This window comes from Lissotriton vulgaris, chromosome 1_1 (genome assembly GCF_964263255.1).
Source record: "Lissotriton vulgaris chromosome 1_1, aLisVul1.2, whole genome shotgun sequence".
NCBI classification, from domain to species: Eukaryota; Metazoa; Chordata; class Amphibia; order Caudata; family Salamandridae; genus Lissotriton; species Lissotriton vulgaris.
The window spans coordinates 1,908,871,986-1,908,899,167 of record NC_141685.1 but is presented as its reverse complement, the minus strand read 5'-3'; the positions used below and the strand labels follow the sequence as shown (position 1 = coordinate 1,908,899,167).

The 27,182-nt window shown below is 43.9% G+C and overlaps 1 protein-coding gene across 1 annotated transcript in view; it reads left to right on the top strand.

The window, feature by feature from the left end:
* The window catches only part of LOC147751376 (uncharacterized), a 204,919-nt gene that overhangs the window by 141,589 nt on the left and 36,148 nt on the right, over positions 1 to 27,182 (top strand). The window contains exon 4 of the mRNA XM_086933190.1: positions 8,820 to 8,991. Coding sequence (XP_086789316.1) covers positions 8,820 to 8,991 — 172 coding nt within the window. The remainder of the gene's footprint in view (positions 1 to 8,819; positions 8,992 to 27,182) is intronic.

Sequence of the window (27,182 nt, the reverse complement as noted above, 5' to 3'; positions counted from 1 at the left end):
TAATCTACAACATCCAGGCATTCATATTCATGATCAATATCAATTTCCTTTTTTTTTTTAAATTACTTTTTATTGTTGCATTGAAAGCATCACAAATTAAAAAATGAGCACACGGGCAGGCGTCAACATTCCGCCTTGTCCGTCAGTTACGCAACTTTTCCTTTTTTTTGGTTTCCCTGGATTCCACATGTGTCAACAGAACGCGTGGATCTTTAACAGACAACATAGCAAGAACTTAAGAAAATAAAAGCAACCCCTAAAACAGCAGCCCGCATGCCCACCTCCTACCCCCTCTCCCGGGTCCATCCCACTCCCCCTGATGCATTCCCATCCACTGCTCATACCTGGTCTTAACATTTAAGTCAATATCAATTTCATTATTAACCTCAGTGACAACACCATCCGGCAATAATGTGGAAGGATTTAAATTCACACACCTTGCAATAGAAACATTATCTGATCCCAGAATAGTTTTCTCGTATTTTGTCAACCTGTTACTTGTTAAATGCTGAGTCTTGCTTCTGGTAAGAAGAATTTCAACCGAATGAGGTACATATACCTTTACAGGAAATCCCATAATGATTCCTTCACTCTGCTCAAGACTTACACTTGTTGCAGCCACTGCTTTTAAGCAACCTGACAAAGCTTATGCAACAGGGCCCAAAACAGCTGAGAAATAAGCAATTGGCTTTCTCAGTTTTACTTGTCTCTGGATCAAGACTGACAGTGCACAACCTTCCCTTTCACTGCAGTATAATTCAAATTCTTTTTCATAATCTGGCATTCCCAAAGCTGGAGCTTCACACAAACTTCTTTTTAACTCTTCAAAAGCCTCCAATTCAGTTTTTGTCAATCTAATTGGATATTTTATGTCTGCTTTTGTCAGTCTCTGCAGTGGTTTTGCTATTACTGAAAATCCACTAATCCACTGACGACAGTAACCAACCATTCCCAGAAACATCCCGACCTGTCTTTGTGTAGTAGGTGGCTGTATTGCTCGAATCATTTTAATTCTTTCAAAGGTCACTTGTCTGGTTCCCTTTGAAATTCTGTGGCCAAGATATTTCACCTCTTGCTTGCAAAACTGTAATTTTGCAGGTGACACTTTATGTCCTTCATCTGCCAATCGATTTAAAAGGGTAATGGTATCTGTTACACAATTTTCTCGTGTTTTAGCTGCTACAAGCAAGTCATCAATGTACTGGACTACTGTTGAGTTTTCAGGTAAAATCAGATCTTCCAGAGATTTCTTTAATAACTGATTAAAAATAGATGGACTTCCAGTATACCCCTGTGGGATACGACACCATGCTAAAATACGGCTCTGGAACCTAAATGCAAAAATGTGTTGGCTTTCTGGATGCAGTGGAACTGTAAAGAATGCATTACATAGGTCTATGACAGTATACCATTCTGCATCATGCGGAATCTGATAAAGAATTACCGCAGGGTTTGGAACAACTGGGCAACATGGTACCACAATCTGGTTAATTTTTCTTAAATCCTGAACTATTCTGTAAGTTCCATTTGGCTTTTTGATACCCATAATCGGTGAATTACATGGGCTGCTCTCAATCTCTTTTAAAATACCTTGTTTTATAAATTTTTCAATCACTGGAATGACTCCTTCAATTGTTTCAGCTTTCATTTTATACTGGGGAAGTTTTACAGGATCGACATGTTTCATAAGACCCATATCATTTCCAGTTAAATCCCAAATTTCTGGATTGACTGGCTCTTTAAGCTCTTCAGGCAGATTGTTTTTGTCAAAAGCAGGAAATAATTTACTTTCCTCTTCAACCATTAACATTGTCAATTTGTAAAGACCATCCACTTTTGAAGTCTGTAACTCAATACCATCCGGTGAGCAATAAATTCTACAGTTCATCTTACAAAGAATATTGCGTCCTAACGAATTTACAGAACATCTGTCACAAACTAAAAACCTGTGTTTATCTTTGTAATTTCCAATCTCAACTTTTACAGGCTCAGTTAGGCTTGTTTTAATCTGCTGATTTGCTACACCTACAACTTGGATGCACTCACCAGAGAGAGGAAGGTTTTCAATTTCCACTGATCTGACAGTAGAACGGGTAGCACCTGTGTCCACAAGAAAAGTGACATCAACATCATTCACTTTACCATTAACAAATGGACCAGCTTGGTCTACCTCAAGAGTGGGTCCAAGCACACACTCTTCCTCCTCTCTCAGGCACCGTCATGCGTAATCATCTGATGAATCATTCATTTAATTATCTTTCAACCAGAACTGTTGAGAAACATTCAACACATTCGTTTTTGACAAAGGGTTTACCTGATTACCTCCACAGAAACCAGTTTCTGGTGTATACCTTTGAGTATTAACACAATTTGGAAATGGTGCTTGTGGAATCTGGCTCTGCTGATTGGCTACCTGTCGCTGTAGCTGTCGCTGCTGATTTACCTCACTCTGCATCTGTGAATTCAATGAGGTATTTTTAAAATTTCTCGGTGGATTTTTACACTCACGCTTCCAGTGTCCAATTTCGCCGGCAATGAAACATGGGAGCTTCTGTTTTAGCTCTTCAATATTCACATTAAATTTAGGTTTGTTATTAAAATTATTTTTAAATTTGCCTTGATTCTGATACACATTTTTATTATCAAAAGCCATCTGCTGTTGTTCAGCTACCTTCACTTGCGCCCACAAAGCCTTCTCTTTCAGGTTTTTCTACTTCGCATCAATTTCATCACTGCAATATTTTGCTTTCCTTAGGATATCATCAACTGAAAGTGATTGCCATCCCACAATTCCATGTTTAATCATTTCACTGATTTCTGGTCTCAGGCCAAAAACAAATCTGTAAATAAAGTGGCTCATGTCTTTTTCACTTAATTTTTCATAGCCACTGTACTGTTTAAAGACTAACAGTAATCTTTCACAAAATGAATGTACTGACTCTTTTGGCTCCTGGTTTGTTCTGTCAATTTTAACCCAATCTACTTCTGTCGGGGGTATTTTCCCTTTCAGCCAATAAATTACTTTATTGTATATCTCCATGACATCCTTTGATGGGGCACCTGTAATTGTATCTCGTGCAGGTTCTTCTTTGGGCCAACTCACAGAAATTTTACATTCTGTCCACAGATCTGATGGGACAACAATATCAAAGAATCCATCCAGATCAATCCACAGAACTTTTGACACCTTGATGAATCTGTCTACCTGACAATACCACTCCACAGGCTTTTCTCTCAGCCGAGGAAAATCATTGGTAAATAACAGAATATCCTGTCTTGACCAAGGAACATGCACATATCCTCCACCTGCTATTTCCCTCATTGGAAATTCAGAAACTGTTTCACCTCTGTCTCTTTTGTCCTGTTCTTTATTCTTTGACCATTTTATTCTCCATTTACCTAATTCTCCTAATCTTTTGAGAAAAACTATCAATTCTTTAGTATGGGATATTCTTCCAGATGTATTGAGATGATCAATATCTTTTTCAGAAAAATCCATTTTGTAATGTTTCTGCAAATGTTTCTGTTTGCTTAAATCAATTTCTAATTCAGCAGCCATTTCTTCCAGTTGTTCATACCTATTTTTCGTTTTCCACTGAATGCTTTTGCAAATAAAAAGAAGTTCTTCATCCTGTTACAATCTTAAATTGTCAGTACCAATTGTGCCAATAATTAATTCCTCCAGATCCGCTTTTAATTTTGCAACGTCAAGCTTTTTAAATTCAGGAGCTTCTGGAGATAATGCACTTTGCGTTAAATCTATTTTATTTAGACTTCTCTCTGAAGTAGCTGAATCAGATTCTGCTACAGATGGTGTGTGACAACCTGTCAAGCTTTGATTAAAAGTTAAATTTGGCATCACAGATTTTTCTCTATGAATTTCCGAAAGTTCCGAATAAAATTTCTCAGCCACTTTTTGAATTTCTGCATTTAATAGAACTGTCAAAGCTGAATGTTTATTCTCTCCCTGCTCAAAAACTGGTACAACAGGACCAATCGTTACTGGTACTGTCACTGCTTCCATCCCTTTTGTTATTTGTTGAATTAAGTCTTCTTTTGCTCTATTATAATTTGAAATTTCCGGCATATCAGCAAGTCTTTCTCGGTTTCTCAGAAAATCATTTCTCTGATCAGGAATTCTGTTTTGTCTGGGTGTACTAGTACTATTTATTGACCCTACCCTCCCAGGTAATTTTAAAAATCTGGGTGAACCTTCATCAGCTTCCCTTGCAGGTGCACTTGGAGAATTTCCTGTAGAAACTCTCGGGGTGGACTGTGAATCTGCTTGATAAGGTGGCGGTTTGCGTTTAGTAGAATAAATATCTTCTAAAACTGCCTCATCTAATTCCTCATCAAGTCTACTTTTCTTTTGTATTTTCTTTTGACCTGGTTCTTCAGTAATCATTATTCTGACTGGATACAGACCATCATACATGTCTGCTTTTCTCCAGCGTCACACTTTATCCTCATGTGTTTCTCTGTTTACAACATATTTTGAGTATTTAGGTGCTGTGCATTTGCTTTCACGTTCTAATTCCATCATCTCAACTTCCCATTCAACTAAAGCTTCAAATTGTGTAGGTCTAGGCTTTGGCATAAGAGCCATCATTTTTTCTCTCAAATTTCTCAAAATTTTCATATTAAAGGACCCATCCTCCGGCCAGGCTAATACGCCGTCATTTTTTGTATAATGCATCCAATTTTCAGACCAAATTACAGTATGATAACCATATTCGCCTTCCATATAGGCTGCGGGTGTTTTATACTTATGAAGTAATTTTCCACCATGCGTTTCAATATTCTTGTCTGGCGTAAATACATTTTTTATTTTCTGAAACCATGAAAGCTTCGTTTTCTCTTTATCATACCAATAACTCATGTTTTTTAAACAAATTTGCTTATTCTTAAATGATCGTAATGTTTTTCTTGATGTTCCGCTACTCTAGCCAATCCGTGCGCGAAAGACACCAACAAGCCAATCAGGTTAAGCTACCTCACCACCTTGCTCAACCAATAGAAATGCTATATTCAGAATAGACCAATCAGCTGTCAGCTCGTCACTGTCGCGTGAACCAATCAGCACGCTCGCCGTGACGTATGTTAGCCAATCACAGCGTTAACCGAATGACTTATACTGCCGCTGCAGCTTCGCTGTGTGTCACTCCGTAAACTCACCCCTCCTTTACAAAAACTTTTCACAGCGCCATTTTAAACAATTCTTTTCAATGAATTTCAGTCAGTAACTACAAATAAACAAACCATTTGTCTGTTTCTCTGAAAAAGGATAGTTTTTTAACAATCATTCAGAAGCCCTCTTACATGAATAGACAACGCTATTTTCACAAATTCACACATTCAAACAGAAAACCCTGATTATACACACACGAAATCTTGGCAGGACTTTAATAAACCATAGAAATCCACTAACACTAGTAAGAATAGACGACGCTTCCTCACCCTTCACTCAAGCTCGAAAAGTTCTATTACTCTTTTCACAGAAAGTTTTAAAACGGGCTCACCAGGTCCCTATACTTAATGCTACAATTTCATAGACAACCCTCACTATACATTTAACCAGTCACATCTAAGGTCTCTAAACTTGTGTTGTACGTCCACAACACTTGTGATATATTCTATCCCACAATTTTGAAACAGATCAAATGCACTGTGTAACTCCGTCACACTACTCTTGCCGGCAATAACCAGGAATTCTTCACACTGCAGGAAAAATAATTTCGACTACATACAACAAGTATACAAACTTAACAACATGTTTTAGACATGTATCCTATGTAATTAATTAACATGTAACATGTCAGTTACCATAGCAACCATCCTCTGCTACCAGAAGATTTGATCCAGCGCCCATACAGAAATTCTGTCTCGTCACTACACTACACTCTACCTAATACTCACCATCATATAATTCTCACAAGGCCCATATACTGAGACAGAATTTGAGCAACTGAATCATGTGGCCTAATTAATCAGTCTATCTAAATTTATATGTACATTATATACAACTGCAGTATAACCCTTTAACCATGGTGAATTATCATAAACATTTAATTATGCCACTGTTGGCCAATGAATCAGCTAATGGTAACAACTAAAATAATCAAGACCAGCTTGACGTTTTAAGTCTTTTATTTTTAAATTTAAAGCATAAATTTTCAAATCACTTTTATTAGCTCATTTTTATTAATGACAATCATTTTATTAAATCAATAACTTTATTACGATTTTGATTATGGCACAAAAGTCTGGAATTTCAGGATTGCATCATGAAAGAATTTAAACAAACATAACCTATTTCCCTATGTTAGCTTTCTGACCTGCAAAGGAAAAACCCTTAGCAGAATATTCTTAGTGTCCAAGGAAAACAGACAGCACTTCGCCCTCAGGAACAGTCAGCCCCGCTCCCCTCAAAGGGCTTAGTTTTTATACCTTTCAAACTCACTATTCTAACTAAAATGTAATCATTTTAATATTTTTTCAGCAACCTGATTGGTTGCTAGTCGTCAGACCATCCTGAGGCCACTTTTTCAACACACGAGAACGTCATTTGCTTTTGTCCTTTCACGTGAAGCGACACCAGCTTCCGAAGTTTGATACATTCTATTAAATCATTTCACAGTTTCCTCCATAGCTCGGCTGATCCGCCGCTTGTCACTTCCTTAGCCTTGGAAAAATAACTTTTCAGAGCACATTTTGCACAGTTGTTCTTGTTTTCATCTCCAGTTTATTCAAAGAAATGTCTTTTGAAAGAGCTTTTCCAACATGCCTGTGCTTGGCTCATCTCTGTCAGGCTAACCATCACAGGCCTCAAGCCTTTCACTCGGGCTAGTATTTAAACAAACACAAAAGCATAATTAATCTCAGGTAATGAAAATCATTCTGTTTCCCAACTTCCATTGCTAATGTTAACCCATTAATATAAGTTATCTAGCAAAAAGCACAGAAAAAAGTAGCATTTTATAAAATCTACCATTCTTCATAAGGTCCAGCAGGATTCTTCATATATCTCAAAAAAGATAAACAGACACAACATAGACGAAAGCACATACAAAATAAGCACATGCCATTAATTAATCAGCCGCATTAGTGTTTGACAAAGACAATAGGACAAACAAAACAACATTAGTTATGAATTATAAAACAAACTTGCAAATGCAACATAAGCACATAACGTTAGTCCCGTGTGTAATAAGTGTGTGGAATCTTACTCTAAGTTGGTTTAATAACACAAATCATGCAAAAACATATTAATAAAATTAGTCAAGTTATGGGAGATTAACATCACGAGCCAGATTAAAATCAGTTCTGAAACTCGCTCCATCAGACTTTATTACTGGTTTGGTTCTGCATAATACTTTACACGTTGCCCTAAATTAAGCCTGTCTGCTCTGTGCCATAGCTACTAGGTGGTTGAACTCAGGTTAATTTAGTCTCTTTGAAGGCTCACTCTGACAAGGGTTGAGATTATTCTTTGAGATGGATAGTCACTCTCCCCAGATAATAATCCAATTTCTAACACACACCCCATGCACATTTATAATCTAAACAAAGGCATCCATAATCTAAGGTAGGAGATAACGCTAAAGATCAAGTATAGCACTTTTGAGGCAGAGGGAAGCAGAAGAGGAAGGAAAAGGGGGTGATTTTCCCACTTTCTAGAAAACATGAGACACCTCAACAATGCTGTTTTCAAATGTGCACTGACCACTTCATTAGGCCAGACCAAAAGTGAAAATTTAGGAAACAGATTAGTGGCCTCTGTTTTTCGAAATATATTGGACATTTTCATCACTGTCAGCTGCCCAGCTACTTAAGATTTTCTCCATCTAGTAATGCAGAAGTGATTTTAGTGCCAACAGCTTTGTCTAAAGGAATAGGTTCATTTATGCTGGGTGCTGGACTAAAGCCATGATTTCTGTGTCTACCACTCCAATTCTGACTCGCAGTAGACGTCGTCTCCACCAAGTCACATTGCTCACATCTGGGGACATTAGGCTCAGCTCGCCTTGCCGCAGTTCTTAATTTGTAAAAAAGTAAATACTGGGGCTAAAAGGTTTTCTTAAGAGCTCTCTGCTTGTGTTGCTGAATACAAAGGTTGCCTAATATTCTTTCTAATGCAGAACTATTTTTCCACACCCCTGCACTTCCCATCCCATTCTCATTCTGGTGTTCTTTTTCTTTCTTCCTCTAACCCATCCTTTCTCCCTCTTGCTCTGGATCAAAGTCTAGTGGAGAATAATAAGTCCTGATCACAAAAATGTGTGTCAGTGCCTACCACATGCAACAAATAGCACATTAAGCACTGCATTTTTGATATGCATATAATCTCCCCTTGCCTTGCACTGGCAAGGTCACTCTTGTGTTTTATGCATCTTTGTGTGTTTGTCTATCTTTTAGAATGACCAGTACCACCTTGCCCTTAAACTTTCCTGCTTTGGTCAAAGGCAAAACGAGAATTAAAAATAAAAAGTTCTGGAACAGCTCTCCATCCTCCAATCTTCAAGTGTGGGGGGTTGAATTCCTCTACCATCTATCTGGGAGAATATTAGCCCCCCATACCTTTGCCGACATGTTGTTGAAGAAGAAGTAATTTGCTTAGTTAGCTTTGTATTGAAGAGGTGCAGAAGCTCCATTTTTATATTTGTTACCATGGAAACAAAATATTGAAACTAGATTTTGTTTTCTGTCTGCAGAAAAAATGTCTACAAATAATTGTTATTATTTCTTGTCTCACATGACAATATGTACTCTAGTTATACATCTTTCGATTGATACTGTTTTAACTATTTTTTTTCTTGTAGCCACGTCTTCCTTGGATTCATTTCTTATGATTTGGAACTTCAAGCCACTGTCCAAAGCATTTAGATTTGTGGGTCATACAGAAGGGGTGACAAGTGTACACTTTGCACCTTCGGGGCAACTTGTGGCCTCCGCTTCAAGAGACAAGACTGTCAGAGTATGGGTTCCAAATATGTGAGTATAATAAGCAATTCTTGTCGTTTGGAAAGTAACGTCATGTTGAGAACAAGAGATGACAATTGTTCCACTGTCCAGACTAAGAAATATGGTTCATAAATCAATTTATTCACGAAGAACTGTAATGGAGATTGCTTACAGGGTTTTTTTTTGTGGAATTGAGAAAAGAATGCTGGAAAATTACGAGGTATTTCTTGTGACTTCTTTTTGGTCTGGAGCTGGCTCAGAGTAACGCTTTCATACAAAATCTTGACATGCACGTAATTTCGACATACCTTAATTTCTCCATTGAACTTTCTCTTTGCAAACTGTACTTATTCGTGTTCCCAGTTTTAGGCGATCTAGGCTACTTTACTATTCTCACTCCGGTTCTGTCATTGCCTAGGAAAGTTATTGCTGGTTTTTTTTTTGTTAAATCATTGCATTTCAATATTTTGCTGTAGGCTTGGGCAGAATTATTCATCTGAACCTGGATTCAACCAATTGTCTTGTGATATTGAGTTTGTGAACCCCATGAGAATTTTCCGAAGTTTGATGGACCAAGATGGTTGAGACATTTTTTACTATATCAAGTAGGTGAGTTATCCAGCTTGGCCTGTGCTAAAACGCAGTGTCATGGGTGGTGACCTCCCCACTGCAGAGGTGAGGAGTCCTGTGATGTGGGGTTAAGTAACCACACCAGACTTCTCCGAAGTTTAGTAGGCCAAGGCCATTGTGGCATTTAAAAAAATAACATTTATACATACTCCATGGGAAAGGCTAAGGGGCCAGATGTACAACCAAGAAAATTGCACATCGCAAATTGCGACTCTTTTACGAGTCGCAGTTAGCGAGGCGCAATTTCCAATGTACAACAGTGTATTTCACACTGTTTGCGATTCCCAATGGGGTCGCAAATTGCGAGGCTCATTAGTATTAATGAGCCTCTCGCAATTTGCGAGCCCATTGGGAATGACAGCCCTCCAAGGGATGGTGGCCTGCTGGGCTCAGCAGACAACAATGTCTGGGACTGCTTTTTAATAAAGCAGCTTTTCTTCTTTTTTTTTTAAATGCAGCCCCGTTTTCCTCAAAGGAAAACGGGATACATTTAAAAAAGAAAAATGAAACTTGTCAGTTTCATTTTTTTAAGGGCAGGCAGTGGTCTCTGGGACCACTGACTGCTCTTAAAAAATAATTTCCAACATACTCACAAAGTGAAGTGGTCCCATGGGGACCCCTTCCCCTTTGCAAGTGGTTTACCACCTACTTGAAGTAGGTGAAAAATGCGGTTGCAGAACACTAATACATAGCATGTTGACTCCCTATTAGGAAGGTTCTCCCGTTTGCGGCCGCCCTTAAGGGTCGTACATCTGGCCCTAAGAAATTAAAGGCCTGTGCTTGCTGTCTTCGTAGTTTTTGTTAAAGGTACCTGTTCTGGGCATTTCTGTTTATACATAACTGACTTTCTTTGGTGTCTGTAGTGGAGTTCTGCTATAGGTGTTGTGTCTACTACAAGCAGGAGACTATAACCTCTCTCTGGCGATAGTCTTAGTGGAAGAATATGAGAAAAGGAGTGTAACAGACAGATGTCCTGCAGACACAATAGAAAGATGATTCTCCAGTACAGGCTCGTTGATAGATTCACATATTTGAACTTCCCCATCGTCGAGCTGGGAGTTTCATGGTAATTGTAGTAGACAGTGCAACATTAAACCTAGCTTGGAACAGCTTAAACAGCAACATTGATTTCCTTTTCACAACATCTGTAAAGAATCAAACCTAAACAGATCAGGAGACAGCTTAGTGAACACCAATCCCCTCAGGGGCCACAATACCTTGGATTTCTTAATGCATGTCGTGTGAAGGGAGTCTCCTTGAGCTCTGCTCATTTTTGTTTGAGCAAAGAGATATACTTAAGCTTTTGACCTGCCGTTTGGTGGTTTCTTCAGTCAAGATCTATCTCTAATATCACTTTTGATGTTTTTTTCTGACTTAAACCATGTCCGATATTTGTAAAAAAATATATATCTCTTTAGCCATTATAGCTCCTGTGAGAAGTTAAGACTGGGAAAAGGAGTAGTTCCCTTGAGGTTTATACAAGAAAAACTAAAACATAGCCTCAAAATTCACAATACAGTCAAAAACTAATGCAATCACAAAAATATAGAATACAACATATTTATTATGCAACAAGAAATTAAAAACAATGAATTGCATATCTAACCATATCATGGGTCCCTAATCAAATGATTAAAAAAAACAGACAGATGATAACACAGTCAATTATGACCTGCGCAATGAGGAGACAGACTAGAATTGTAAAACATAAAAGTTGTAAAATACAGTTAGTACATTTAAAGCTGCCGAATATTAGCACCTATGTTTTACCATTATTGATCTTGTATATAAGCATAGGTGATGGAGACTTAAATTGTACAATGGAAAAAGGCGTCAACGCGTTTCGGTGGTTCAGTACAAATGGGGTCCACCTTTATAAAGACCTTTCTTTGTAGTCTGTCGTAATGAAGGGTCTGTACAATATCCCTACAATAAATATACATACAATTACACATTCATACATGATATTGTTTATACATTATTAAAATATTCATCTTATAGCGTCTTTGGTTAACATTGTGAGGGGTGTTCATCTAAGGATACACTAAATGGCTATGCTTTACCGAAATCTAGAATCATCTATATTTGTATCTATATAGTCCTCTTATCATATGCTGAGTTTGGTAACATCACACTAGATAAAACTACGTCTTTACACATACAATATTTTACGATCTCTGTACATTTATCTGCAATACAGTTCTCTGCTTGTTTAACAGTTTCTATATGTTTCTATCCCTCGTGGGGAGGCACACCATAAATCATTGTCACCTGCTAATTCTTATTTCTCAGCTACAGAGATTCTCTATTGGCTTTCTTACCTATGGGGTTATGTCCTGGGAGTCTACGGCTTTCTGCTATGTGTGTGCTAACGCACTTATTATTGTGGTGTCGATATTTCGGGAATCCCGGGAAACGATCCTGTAAATTTATTAAAGAGAGTACTTTAGGGTAATATTCTGCCTAATATTTATGTCTGCCCTGCTTGTTTCTAGTGGCAGTGCTGTAGGGACTTGCACCTGTTTCAGGTCTGCACCTTCAAGGCGGACGGGTATCTGGAAATCACATTCACTATTGGTCTGTCTTGTGGACTTGTGTATCAGCGCTGGTGAAAATCTTCTCCTAATGAATGTGAGAGGGATCGAATTTAGGGATTGTGTTAATTATAACACGGCTTAAAGTGCCATTACGCTTCATGAGCAGCACCTAGGCCTATAGTAACATACCTGCTCTTGCAGGGGCTCGCCGAAAATCTCACAAAATTTGATTGGGAGGAAGCCGGAAAACTACCCTTCCTTCTTGTAGATAATGGGCCTGGCAGAGTCTAAAGAAGAGAGCCATACGCTCATAAGAGATTTATTCTGACCCACTTGGCTAGTTATACTACAAAGCCTATAATAACATACCTGCTATTGCAGGGGCTCACCGGAAATCTCACAGAATATGATTGAGAGGAAGCTGGAAAGCTTCCCTTCCTTCTTGTAGTTAATGGGCCTGGCGCAGAATAAAGAAGAGAGCCATACGCTCGTAAGAAATTTATTCTGACCCGCTTTGCTGGTTATACTAGAACGCCACATAGGTTGAAACAGATGCATACCTGAACTTGAAAAGGCTTCAAATAGTCCTCTCCTTGAGCGCTATGGCTGGGTGAACTGTGGCCGCCAATTCAATCGGGACGTGATAGCCTGGATATGTAAAAAGAGGCATGACATTTGTCTAAAGTTATTACTAAAAGCAGAAATAGAATCTAACTACTCTGTCTTCTTCTATGAACACGCAGGCAGAAATCTTACCCCCGAGAAAAGGCCGCTCCCGCTGCTAATGGGGATTCCGTATCAAGTACAAAGGGCATGGTTTCCCGCCGTTTTTTAAATATGCATAGGTGACTCGTGATTGGGTTGGAATGCGTAACATTCGGCCAATCGGAAGGTAGGAGCCCGGAGCAGGAATATTTGCATCCTGCGCCTGCTAAGACTCAAATGTAATTGGCCTGGACTGGAGCTGCCATAAACCCTCCCCTTCCTAAAATGCGGTTGCCTATTTGGTCCTCCGCTGTCATGTCAGCGTGTTGCCGCCTCTTACTATCGGCTTGTGATGCGGAACCTCATTATTGGTCGGTTTGAGCCCCTGGTGGAGGGCACTATCCAAAGTGAATGGAGGGTTTTAATTGGTTCGAAAGTTAGCCAATTGTGTCGCCCCATTGTGTTATTATCGGGCTCAACTCGTACTTTTCAGTAAAACTCCCTTCGTATCTGGGCATTTAAACCGTGATGTGGACGCTACCATTTAAAATAAGGAATAAGCAGACCGAACTCTATTTAATTGTCACTACAAAGATAAATGTCTTCAAAGTTTCTCAGGCAGCGCGTTTCCTGTATGTCGCTGCCTAAGAGATCTATTCATAGTTAAAAAACCTCCCTGCATTGGGTGTGTATTGTAAACACTCCCATGTATATTTGGAGCCTTTGTGAACCGATTTAATTCTAATTCTCAAATTTAGAAAACGAGTTGTTTATTAGCCTCCCTATGCCAAGCATTGCGTTTGTATGGCTATTAAATAGGTTAAAATGCGTACTACGCGCTGTTACTACATAGGAGGAGGACTAATAGCAATTATACGATTCTCTCTGTTGCAAAGGTATGGATTGTACCGGATTCAAGATTCAAAAAACCATGTTTATGATTCCTAATTATGAGGAAACTGCTTTCTAACGGGACACAGCAATTATGTCTGCATGCTGGTATTGCTTCATGTGTGGGCAATGCCCAATATGCAAACTGGAAATAGTTACAAACACTTGGCCCAATCTTCCCGAGTGTTTAGACCTTTTACTATAGTGTTTAGATAACAGAAATACCATGGTTCCCTAACTTTTCTTATTTTTTCAATGTCCCCTGCTCTTCTGTTTATCCAGATTTTCTCTAATATAAACCACCTGATGTCTTCACAGGAATGGTTCACTGCTTTGAAATGTTCTGTTAAGGGCGCATTACATTTGTCAGTGCCTATGGCAGATTTGTGCTCTAGGACACGTGTTCTCAATTCTCTACTTGTCTCCCCAACATAACCCAAATTGCATGGGCACAACAGTAAGTACACCACGTTCTGACTGCGGCAGTTGTTAAATGTTGAGGGTGTGAGTTTATTGCCATTATATTCAAAGCTGTTGCCAATGATACATTGGGGACATATGGAACAGGTTCCGCACTTATGGTTTCCTGAGGCCAAGCCACCCGTCGGGGTACGTTGGCTCTCAGTTGGGAGTTATCCAGTATTTGGGTGTCTTTCATAGATTCACATGCCTGAATCGGGCTTCCCCTTAGTAGCCTTTCGTCGTCCTTATGTAAAAAAGGACCAAACTCTCACAGTTAGCCAATCAGCTCCGACCTCCCTCTAGAACCTTCCTGGGAGGAGCCTCAGTCCCTCAGATTTTCTACCGCACGTTGTGCTAGGGAGTCTCCAGCCTGAGCTCTCCTCAGGTTTTTCTTCGAAAATCATCAAACTTTCTTTGAAAGTGCTTCTTCGATCTCAAATCTTCAATACACTGCTTCACTACACTGTTCTTACAGTACGTGTTGCCCTTCCGCTGCCTTATTCCATGTCGGAATCGCAGAAAAAGGCCTCTTCCATGGCGGAATCGCAGAAGAAAGCTCTTTTCAGGGCCTGCCCTTCATGCGGGAAGACGCGGATTCATGCGGATGATAAGCACGATCTGTGCTTGTATTGCCTGTACCCTGACCACGTCTCTGACAAATGCAGGGTGTGTAGAGCCGTCCCTAAAAAGACTGTGAAGGATAGAGAGGCTCGCCTTCTCGCATGGCTCGACAGGCTTAAGGACAGAGACACTCTGGAATCTTCAGAAGGCAGTCCTTCAAGGTCCTCGGAAGTCTCTAAAAGAGGCCCAGGGTACATTCCCCTGGCCATACAGACGCTCCTTCTACGAAGGCACACAAAAAGTCTTCAGAGGCGAGATCTGCGACATCTTCAGTGTCTGTTCGAGGCGATCAAACCTTCAAAAAGCCTGCTCCATCTACCACTAGACATGCCCAGAGGACTACCTCGGTCACGACCACCGTGTCGACGACGTCAGCGTCGTCGCCCTCTGCGGCGACAACCACGACTACATCCTCGTCCTCAGGTAGACCTGTTTCCTCTATCATTTTACTGAAGTCATCGTCGAAGACGAAGACCTTATCAACGACGGAGTCCCCGCCGACGACGTCAGCGTTGACGAGCCCATCGTCGTCGAAATCTCAACCGAAGAACACACCGTCGACTACAAAACCGTCGACGGGAAGCTCGACCATGCAGCCGTCGACGAAGGAGTCGACGCCGAAGAAGCCCGCCAATTGTACATCGACGACCACATTGACGTCGAAATCGTCACCCACGACGAAGGTGCCGTCGACTACCCCGTTCTCGACAGAGGCTCCGTCCACGGGCGGAACGTCGACGGAGACGGCACTGACGGCGCCATGGAAGAAATCCAAGCTAGTCGAGGTGTCTGCCCTCTCGTCAACACCGTCAACGGCTCCCCTCACCGCGGCAGGTTTGCAGGCCGCGTCTGGCAAAACTACCAGGGCGCAGATCACCCCGGAATCAACGTCTCCGAGCAGAGTGGAAAAGCAGCAACCTCAGGAAATCTTCCAAAGTGAGGAGTCTGATGGGGAAGACCAGCCAGGTCCCGCTACCTCTATCTCGGACCTTAATGTCAAATGCCAGAGTACTGACGAAGAGCATGAGGAGTTCACTTATCAGGAACACTCAGTCCACACTAGTGTCCGCACGGAGGTCACCCCAATGATATGCCTGCCGGCGACCCTTGTCAATGATCTGCGGTACCTAGTGCAAGACTACAAGCAACGCTTCCCGGATGCAGACAGTGGGATTCAGACGCCCGTCACACGTGCCCCGGCGTCCGCCCCAAATCACCCTCCCGCTCAAAGCGGACGCGAACAGATCCGGCCTCAGGTGGTGAGACCCTGTGACAAGGTCCAACCTCAGGCGGAGGAATCCTCTGAGGAGGAGGAGGAGGAGGAGGAGGAAGAATTGAAAGAAGGAGAAGTCCAAGACGTCCACTCGGACCAGCATGACGAAGATGAGTATGTAGCGTCCTCCCCAGCTTCGTCGTCCCCTGCTTCGCCACACCCACGCCAAGCGGACTCGATGCCGGCGGACATTGGCGGCTTTCACAAACTGGTGGACAGGGCGGCTAAGAGGTTTCATATGGTCGTGGAATCGACTGAAACAGAATGCTTTTTGCATGACTTCAAAGAACACAGCCAAAAGTCGGCTAAATCTATTCCAATTATTGAGTTTCTATGGGACCAGGGCAAGAAACTGATGCTAATGCCCGCTTCTGTGCCCGCGGTGGTGCCACGCCTGGACAAGAAATATAAAGCCCCACAAACGGCGGCGGCTTGCCTCAACGGCCACCCTAAACCGGATTCGGTGGTGACTCAGGCGGCCCAGAAACACTCTCGCAACCCATCCTCCCCGCTGTCCGCACCTCCTGACAAGGAAGGCAGGAAACTGGACACGATTGGAAAGAGGTTTACGACTACGTCTGCAATGACAATCAAAGTGGCCAACTCCATCGCCCTACTGGGGCGCTACAATCGCCAACTCTGGGAGGACATTCCCCCTTACGTACAAGAACTGCCCGACGCAGTCCAGAGCGAGGTCAAGGCGCTCTCCTTGTGGAAGGTCAGAGTTCCGCGGCAGAGATAATCGACTGTGCTATCGACGCAGCAATGACTGGATTCCGTCAGCTCGCTGGGGCTGCGGTTCTCCGCCGTCAGGGCTGGCTAAAGGCTACATCTTTCCGCCAGGAGGTTCAATCGAAGGTGCTGGACATGCCCTTCGACGGCCAGCATCTTTTTGGTGACAAAATCGATGAGGCGCTGCAGGCCATAAAGAAAGATACCGATACCGCCAGGGCACTGGGCGCCCTGCAGTCACGAAACCAGTCCTTTCGGGGCGGCCGCTCCAGAGGTCAGTCCTCCTATAGGGGTTCCTACCAGAACAGGTCCTCTTACTCGTACAATAACAGGAATCAGTTCCAGCACAGGCAGCCACAGGGTAGACAATCTTCCTATGGCAGATCTACCTTCAGAGGCAAAAATACCAAGAAGGGCGCTGGCGGCCGCCAGTGACCGCTTACTCCAGCCAGTCCCACCACCGTTTCCATCCTTTCAAATTGGAGCAAAACTGACCCATTTCCTCACCAATTGGCAACACATTACCACGGACCGGTGGGTCCTGCAAATGATACGATTTGGACATTCTCTCGAATTCACAAACATCCCTCCCAATACGCCTCCCCTGAGACGGACGCACAAGCACCTACGCCTCCTTCTCCAGGAACTGTCCGTCATGCTACACAAAGGAGCCATAGAAAGGGTTCCAGCATCCTTGAAGGGGACGGGATTTTATTCCCACTTCTTCCTTGTGCGACAGAAGGAAGACAAGTGGAGACCCATCTTGGACCTCCGAGCGCTCAACACCTTCCTACGGAGCCAGTCATTCAGGATGGTGACAATCCAGGAAATCCTGGGCGCACTGGAAAAGGGAGATTTCATGACTTCCCTGGACCTCCAGGACGCTTACTACCACATCCCCATCCTCAAGCGTCACAGAAAGTTCCTGAAGTTCGAGGTGGCAGGCAGACATTATCAGTTCAAGGTCCTGCCGTTTGGCCTCAAGTCCGCGCCGCGGATTTTCACAAAGTGCCTTGCACCGGTGACGGCTTTTCTACGTCAGCTGGGTCACCAAGTCTTCCCCTACCTCGACGACTGGCTGGTAAAGGCACCCTCACCCGAAGGCGCAGCCGAGTCCTCCAACGCCTGCACCACTCTTTTTCAACAGCTGGGATTGACCCTCAATCTCAAAAAATCCCACACTACTCCGACGACAAGGATTACCTTCCTCGGGGCTACCTTAGACACGGAGTGCGCAAAGGCCTTCCCCTCGAAGGAAAGAACGGACAAGATACTGTCCCTGGCCACGGCTGTGGCAACAAAGACACGCCTCAAAGTCCGGACTTACACCTCCTTGCTAGTAATGATGTCTTCCTGCATACTCCTCATCCCTCACTGCAGGCTCAGGATGCGCCCCTTGCAGGAGGCTCTCACGAGCCAATGGACTCAAAGTACTGGCTCGTTCGAAGACATTTTAAGGATAACGCCAAAGATTTCCGAAAGTCTGCACTGGTGGAGACATCGAAAGAATCTGACGGCAGGCTTGCCGTTTCTCCTTCCGGCGGCGCCCCTGGTAATAACGACGGATGCCTCCCTGGAGGGCTGGGGCGCTGTTCTCCAGGACCTTCGGATCAGCGGCAAGTGGGAGGATCAGGAGAAACTGCTCCACATAAACCTTTTAGAGCTGAGAGCGGTCTATCTTGCTCTACAAGCCTTCCTGCCGCGCATCCAGAACTCCCCGGTGCTCGTCAAGACAGACAACACCACGACAATGCACTATCTAAACAAACAGGGGGAAACGCGGTCGCTCTCTCTATCACGCGAATCGCAGAAAATCTGGAACTGGCTGGTGTTGCACGGCATCTCGCTCAAAGCGGAATATGTTCCCGGAAAGGACAATACCATCGCGGACGCCCTCAGCAGACAGACATCCCTCTCCCACGAGTGGGAAATGAACGACAACACTCTGGCTCACATCTTCTCTCAGTGGGGTGTCCCGAAAATCGACCTGTTCGCCACCAGGGGGAACGCCAAATGCCAGTGCTACGCAAGCTGGCATCCCCAACAGGGGTCACTGGGGAATGCTTTTTCCATCGGTTGGTTCAGCGTGTTTGCGTACGCTTTTCCTCCGTTTCCGATGATCCCGAGGCTCCTCCGGAAGATGAGAGCGGAGCCTTGCACCCTGAGCCTGATTGCTCCGTTCTGGCCGAGACAACACTGGTTCTCGGATCTGCTTCGCCTCTCCATCAGGCCTCCAATTCGCCTGAGGCAGCACCCGAACCTCATAACGATGTCCAACGGACAGGTACAGCACCCGAGCCTCCACTCGCTCAAGTTATCGGCCTGGCTCCTGAGCACAGAGAATGCTGTGACCTAGATATCCCGCAGGACTGCAGGGACGTTCTGGCGAAAGCGAGGGCAGGTAGTACGAACAAAACCTACTCCCTCAAGTGGAAACGGTTCTGCATTTGGTGTTCGGGCCAGGGCCTGCGGCCGCTTGATGTCACCCCTGAACAGATACTGCCATACCTCCTACATCTGGCTCAGTCAGGGTTGGCACACGCTTCCATTAAGGTTCACCTGGCAGCGATCTCTAGGTTCACCAGAACTTTTACGGGACCTTCCCTGTGGTCCAGTAGGCTGGTCAAGCAATTCCTGAAGGGGCTCTACAGATCCTTTCCGAGGCCTCGGAAGGTCCCTCCGACCTGGCAACTGAATCTCGTTCTCAACCAGCTCATGAGACATCCGTTTGAACCCATTCATCGGGCGTCTATCAAACACCTCTCTTGGAAAACGGCGCTCTTGCTCGCTCTGACATCGGCCAGGAGAGTTAGCGAGCTACAAGCGTTGTCCATTCAGGAACCATATCTGCAATTCAGACAGGACAGGGTGATACTGAGACCAAACCCTAAATTTATACCCAAGGTGCCTTCGGACTTTCATCTGAACGAACCGATTGTCCTTAAGTCCTTCTTTGCGAACCCTTCCACGGCAGCGGAAAGGGCGCTGCATTCTTTGGATCTCAAACGATGCCTGAAGTTCTACCTGGATAAAACCAAGGATCTCAGAAAGTCTACACAACTGTTCGTGGCATACAGCAGACCGAGAATGGGCCTGCCTCTTACGAAACAGAGTATCTCCAGATGGATCTCCTCGGCGATTGCATTTTGCCACGACCAGGCCGGACGGCCTTTGACTGATCGTGTTACTGCTCATTCCACAAGGGCGATGTCCACGTCAGCGGCGCTATTCGCTGGAGTGCCAATCTTGGACATATGCCGGGCGGCGACCTGGAAGTCTCCGCACACTTTCTCCAGGCACTACTGCCTGGATATAGAGCTTCAGAAGGACGCGGCAGTGGGCCAGGCGGTGCTACGCCATCTCTTTCAGTGAGGTGAGCCCTCCTACATCCCGCCATCCAGGTATGCACATTCCTTATGATTGTATGTTTCTGCTTGCGCTGTTTTTACCATGTTGTTGATGATCTGTGTATTATCTGACATGTCTGCAGAACTTCTTGCTTTACGATTGTGCATATATAATTGCTGGCTACTCTGATTTAGGCATGTGAATCTATGAAAGACACCCAAATACTGGATAAGAAATGCGTTACTTACCTGTAACAGCAGTTATCCAGTATTAGTGTCTTTCATAGATTCACATGCAACCCTCCCGCCTCCCCTGGAAGGGCTCACATCCCTCTCTAACAATATTACGCCAACCTAGCTGGGTGCATACGAAAATCTGAGGGACTGAGGCTCCTCCCAGGAAGGTTCTAGAGGGAGGTCGGAGCTGATTGGCTAACTGTGAGAGTTTGGTCCTTTTTTACATAAGGACGACGAAAGGCTACTAAGGGGAAGCCCGATTCAGGCATGTGAATCTATGAAAGACACCAATACTGGATAACTGCTGTTACAGGTAAGTAACGCATTTCTTTATACGTATGTACTAAACTATTCCTGATAGTTTTGTTCCTGCGGAACGAAAACAATGGTTTGTTGAGTTGGGTTTCACTGTTATAGTTCAGAATTTTCCAGTGTCTGTTGACAATATTTTTAATTTGGTTGCTCACATGGGAGTATTGCGTGACAAATACTATCCGAGCGAGGGGTGTGTTCTTTTTATTCATGTTTCTATGTTTGTCTAACAGACTGTCCCTGTCATAAAAACGTGCACGTTTCAGTGCATGTTTGATCAGTTTGTTAGGATAGCCCCTATTTTTCAGTTTAGTCTTAGTATTTTCTGCGTGTCTATAAAAATCTTCCAGATTGGTGCAGTTTCTTCTAAGTCTCAAGAACTCACCGAATGGTATATTATCTTTTTGAGCTTTGGGGTGGTTACTTGAGTAGAGGAGTAGTGTTCTTATCAGTGGGTTTAGAAATAGTTCTACTTTTAGTATCCCCTCTTCTTCCTTAATTATTATGTCGAGGAATTCGACTTTTTGATTGCTATGGTGTCCCGTGAATTTTAGATTGGGATCACCAAGGTTGAGCCATTTTAAGAAACAATCAAGGTCCTCGCTGGCCCGCTCCAGATGAAAATAATATCATCTATATAGCGGTGCCAGCAGGAGATGTTCTCAAAGTACGGGGCAACCTCGTTAAAGATATGCCTATCCTCGAAGTTACCAACATACAGGCACGCCAGACCGGGGGCACATGTGGCCCCCATGCTGGTCCCCTTAACCTGAAGATAGAGCTCCTCTTTGAAGAGAAAGCAATTCCTCTTCAGGATCAGGTAGATACAAGACATGATGAAGTGACCATTGCCCCCTCTCAAATCTTCCCTCTCTAAAATAGATGCAATATCTTCTATGGTATCATTTTGTGGTATATTCGTGTAGAGGGCTTCAATGTCCAGGGCGACCCAACAATTGGGTCGCCCTGTTGAACCCTCTATCTTCAAATGTTGTGATTGCGTGTGACGTGTCTTTTAAGTAAGATCTCTGTTTTTTTACTATGGGTTGAAGGAAGAAGTCCACGTAGCGGCTCAAGGGCCCGAGAATTGAGCCAATTCCACTAATAATTGGCCTCGGTGGGTCTTCTATATTTTTTGGGATCTTGGGAAGTCCATAGATTGCCGGGATGCCTGGATGATTGTTGAGGAGAAATTTGTATTCATTATCGCTAATGAAGCCTTCCTCTCTCCCGCTATTTAAAAGGTTAGTGACCTCTGTTTTGAGTGTACTCAATTCTGTGAATTTTGTTCTCTTATAGTGTTCCTTTACGTTTAAGAGATCTCGAATTTTATTCTCGTACTTGGGGGTATCAAAAACCACCACTCCTCCACCTTTGTCCGCTGGCTTTATGGTTAGCTCATCTCATTTCTGTAGACTTGCGAGAGCATGTCTTTGTTCACCTGATAAGTTGTTATTAAATTTGTTATTCGCGGTTTTATTGTAAAGGGCTTTAATGTCTACCTCTACAATATGTTCAAAGATCTCTACATTTTTGTCTAATTGGTTTAGGCCAGGGAAAAAGGTAGATTTAGTTTTAAATCCTGTAATACTATCGGGAGGTGTGTAGTCTCTATTTTCGAAAAATTTGTTTAAACGTATCTTTCTAAATACGTTTTTTAGATCACTCTCCAAATTAAAAAGTGAGTGAACGTTGGTTGGAGCGAAGCTGAAACTCTTTTGGAGCACATCTTGTTCAACACTAGTTAGTACCCTGTTTGATCGATTTACTATGGGGAATTCTCCTACCTCCAGTATTGCTTGGTTCTGGTTGCAATATATTCTTTTGTTCTGGTTTGAGGTGGATGGTTCCGGGGGGGTTCTTGGCGGGTGTAACCTCTGTAGTTCCTTTGTCCCTGGTTTTGGCGTCTTTCTAAAAAAGACTCCCGATCAAAATTAGGACCACCCCTATTCTCCTGCGGTCTGTCTGGCTCTTCTTCACTGCCTGACCCCGAAGTTTCTGAGAATGTGATCGTCCTATTGCCCCCTCCTCTAGAGTAAATGGGTCTTTGGTGATAGGGTCTTTCCCCCCAGGGTTCATTTCTATCAGTGTAGTAGTCTTTTTGGATACATGGATAGACTCCCTCTTCTGAGTACTTAAGACTGCACACTGAAACCCCAACTAGGAATTCTACACTTTTAACCCAAGCATTAAGCAAAAGATGCAAAATCTTCCATACCTTTTCATAAAAAAAATGAATGCTATGGATCCAAAAGATTAAGGCCAAGGATACCTCCTCCTCAGGAGATGAACAGGAAGCTACTGCCTAAATAAATAGGAAAGGAAAATAAAGGGTACATTCCAAAGACCACTTTTCTAAATCTCCTCTCCGAAGGAATGTCAACTAGAGAACCTCAAAGGAAGGTGAAAGAGGCCTCGGGAAAAAAACCTAATGGATCAGAGTCCAGCATTAGACATCTTAGAACTTCCAAAGAAAAAAACCATCACTCCCGGCTGCACCTACAGACAGAACGCTTTTGTGCCAGGGCGCACCACTGGGCACTCACCGACGGGGCCTCCAAGCACTCACCGATGCTTGGAGGTCCCGTCATCCCATATCTTGGCTATACTCCTTCCATTCAGCTAAATCTTTACGTGCGACTGGACCGGTTTCTCTGTTCTCCCCCAATTGTACGCTTAATACAATAAACGACTACCTAGGTCGGGTAATTTCTGATCATGATGCACATATCCTGGTCCTCAAATGGAGGTCCCCATTGCCTCCCACTCCCACATGGAAACTGCCTCGAGACTACCTCGATGATCCTGTCTTCCGCAAGGAGCAGGAGACTAGTATTCGTAATTATTTTGCTGAGAACCAAACCACGGCGTCCTCAAGGATGCTAGAGTGCAATGCTTTTAAAGTAGTGGCCAGGGGAACCTGTATCCAGCAGATTGCAGAGGTCCGCAAAACTCTCGAGAGGGACTTGAATGTGGCCGAATGTGACGTTGCGACCCTCAGTAAGTCAGCCGATGCTGACTCGCCACTCACACCCTGGTTGGCAGAGGCAAAAACCTTCTACTCAGCCTTTCTTGAAGACCTGAGGCAATATAATTTTAAGGCTCTTGCCGCCAGAGTGCACCAAGAAGGTGATAGACTGGGCACACTCCTAGCGTGGCTCATTCGGCAAGACTCAGTGTCCCGCCCTATCATGGAAGTGATCGGCCCCAGTGGCGTCAGGATTCATACTCAAACTGAGATCTTGCAAGACTTCTATGACTAGTACTCAGCCCTTTAAGGGACGCCACTCCCTACTCCGACAGAATCGATGGAGGAGTTCCTAGCCGACATCCCTCTGGTTTGAATCTCCACTCTTGAGAGGGACTCTGGATACAGAGATCACTCCTGCTGAAGTAAAACAAGTAATACTGAACCTGGCACGAAACAAAACCCTAGGCTCAGATTGCCTCCCTCTAGAGTACTATAACACATTCTCAGCCCTATTGGCGCCTCGACTAGCCACAATGTACAGGGCAGCTCTAGGGAGGGTCAATGTAAACTGAATGAAAGTGTAACTTCCTCTGAAACTACGCTTTATAGAACAAATCTATTTTATTAGACCATTAAATGCAACCCTTGTCATACACAGCCTTCTGCCAACAACCATGAAACTACTCTTTAGATTTCACAGAGAAGATTCTGCTTTGTGGAACAGAGGGAGGAGGACTCTGAGGGTCACTCTCGACTTAGAATCATCTGAGGGTCGCTCTCGACATAGAACCATCTGTGGAGTTGGATTTCCAGAGGGTACGGAAAACCCAGACATGGTTCAGTACATGTGACACTGATTTTCTTTAGGGGTGACTGTAGAGAGACCATCTCCCTTTTCTCCTTTGAGAGAGTCCACTTTGTTCCAGTCAAGTGTCCACCACGGTGCTCAGCACCTCAACCAATGGTAATTAAACTGTTTAATTTCCAAGAAAGGGTCTTCATCTTCCAGGTGGCTAGGACACCAGGCAATTTCTCTCACTCATACAACAAAAACCTCAACAAACACAACACAGTTGTAGGTGACAAAAGAAACGGAATCTTATCTAGCTGTAATGGTTGCTGCCCCCTCACTGAACCTCGCTCAAGCAGACTAACAAGCATCACTGGTGACGGTGTCAGCCCACCATTAAGTGGCAAGATCATCGACCTCCAAAGAAGCTCAATCATGCAGCATTAGAGATAAAACTGCATCAAAAGTCCATAGAGTAATGAGGAAACTTCCAAATCACGCCACAGTTGGCAGGAGACTTGATAGGAGGTTTAAAATCTAGGATACCGAGGTGATCTTTTACTGCTGTGCACAATGTTTAGATTAGACTATGGCTGTACCCGAGAAACTCATATTGTTCCTACTAAAAGCACTGTGGCTGTAACAGTAGGGTATAGTATGACATCTAGAGTGTCAAACGTAAGTCTTCCTATGCTGATGTGGGTCACAGATCAGAAGGTAAGATTTCCTGAGATTATCTGTAAGTGGCTGGCAGAGAGGTAGACTCTGAGGTCATATTTAGGCACACACCCATTTTCTCGATGCCAGGAAAGAGGGCTGCTTGACATATCACAGTTGCTGGTTTCAGTTAAAGGAAAATATGGTGCTTTTTTCATCTGTGCATGAGGAAAAAGTGGATTCTGGATTGTTGACAGCTTGTTCTGTAGTGTCCTTTTCTCTTGTGAGACCTCTTGTGGCAGGGCTGCCACGAGCAGTTAAAAATAAGGACAATAAATGCAATGACACATAGCAACCTTACTGATTCAGGGAAATCTACAATTAGGGTAATGATAGGAAACTACTTAGCAAATACACAGTCATAATGTGGAATGTCCGGGGTAGGAGTTCAGTAAGAGAGGTAACTATATTTCCATCTTTGAGGAAATGGGCTCCATATAGATTTCCTTAAAAAATCGGGCGGATCATTAGCATTGGTCTTAGTGTCAGTCTATTTTATTAGGGTCAGTCTATTTTAAGCTGTCTATATTACATTTGGTAAACACTTTTATCTGTTTTGCGACGATTTTTAATCTTTAACTGTGCCATTGAGTAATTCACCCGATTCTACTCACCCATCTTTAGTGCTCAGCCACAGTCCCCGGTCCGCCACGGCTTGTGCCGATTGCGCTGAGGGACGACCGTCTTTTTCCTCACTTCGAGTAGTGAGCCCACAAGTTCAGTTAGTGCTCCAGCCTCTATACCACCTTTCCGGGGCCACATAAGGCGGTACAGGGTGCGGACGCGTACAGCGGCGCACCAAAGGCAAGCCCGTCTGCGCCACTCCGCGCCAGACCATCGCCAGATCGTAGCCAGAAGCATCTTTTTACTCTGCTTTCACTACACGTTCCGGGGAGAGGTTTAAAATGGCAAGAATAAAATATTCGGGATGTCATGCCCGGACAGCGGGCACTAGGACCCAAGGGGTTAAGGATGTGGGGAGGGGACACCGGACACCACATCCGGTCAAGGGGCAGGGGAGGGGACATTCAACGAGACGAGGCGCAGGGGTAGGAAGGGAGGCGAGCTGTGCCCGTGTAACAAATAAACATACTTGAAGTCAAGCAACGGTGTCGCGTGATCCTTGGGGAACAAACAGAACACTACAACTGGTGACGAAGGGTTAAAAAACACACGTGTGTATTGCCTACCTCGCAACTTTGAAACCAGGAGCCCACCCTGGATCGCGGCGTGTGAAGAAAGGAGGATCACAGCGAAGCCAGGAGCCCACCCTGGTTCGCGCCTCCATGGAAAGCAACGACGCGGGAGCCCACCCCGAATGCAGCAGAAGCAAGATCCAAGTGCCCGGTAAGCGCCGAGCGTGAGAAAATTGGCGCGAGAGTCTCTGCGGCCATTTTAGAGACAGGCAGAAAGAGCCAATCAGCCCGCGAGGACAACGAGCGGCCATCTTGAGATCAGGCAACGCTCGGATTGGTCCCGAAGTCTCGGGAGAGTCTCGGCAGCCATTAGGAAAGCGGAAAGGGCCTGCGGCCGTTTTGAAACCAGGCAAAGTCGAAAACGATTGAAAGAAAGCCAGAAAGAGCATCAAAAGACCAAAAAGTGCCGGGAAGAGCACCACGAGGGTGCAAAACAAACCCAAGCAAAGAAAATAAGAACAAGAAAACACAAAAACAAGGGGCACAAAGAGATGCCAAAAAGGAGACAATAAACAGAAGAAGAAATACAAAGTGGGGCATAAATAGTGACAGCAGAAATAAAGCAAAAGAAGTGACCAAGAACACAGAAATAAGAAATGGCAGAGACAAGGAGTGAAAGGCAGAGCGCCCAATATCGCAGACCTCTCCCATTTAACCTATCAGAGCCACAAGTGGGGATAAGATGGGAGCGATGGGTCAAGAGATTTGAGAGATACATGGAGGCCACTGATGTAATAGAGGTCAAGCAACTAGGTCTGTTCCTCAACTAAGTGGGCGACGAAGTAGATGGCCTACTGGTG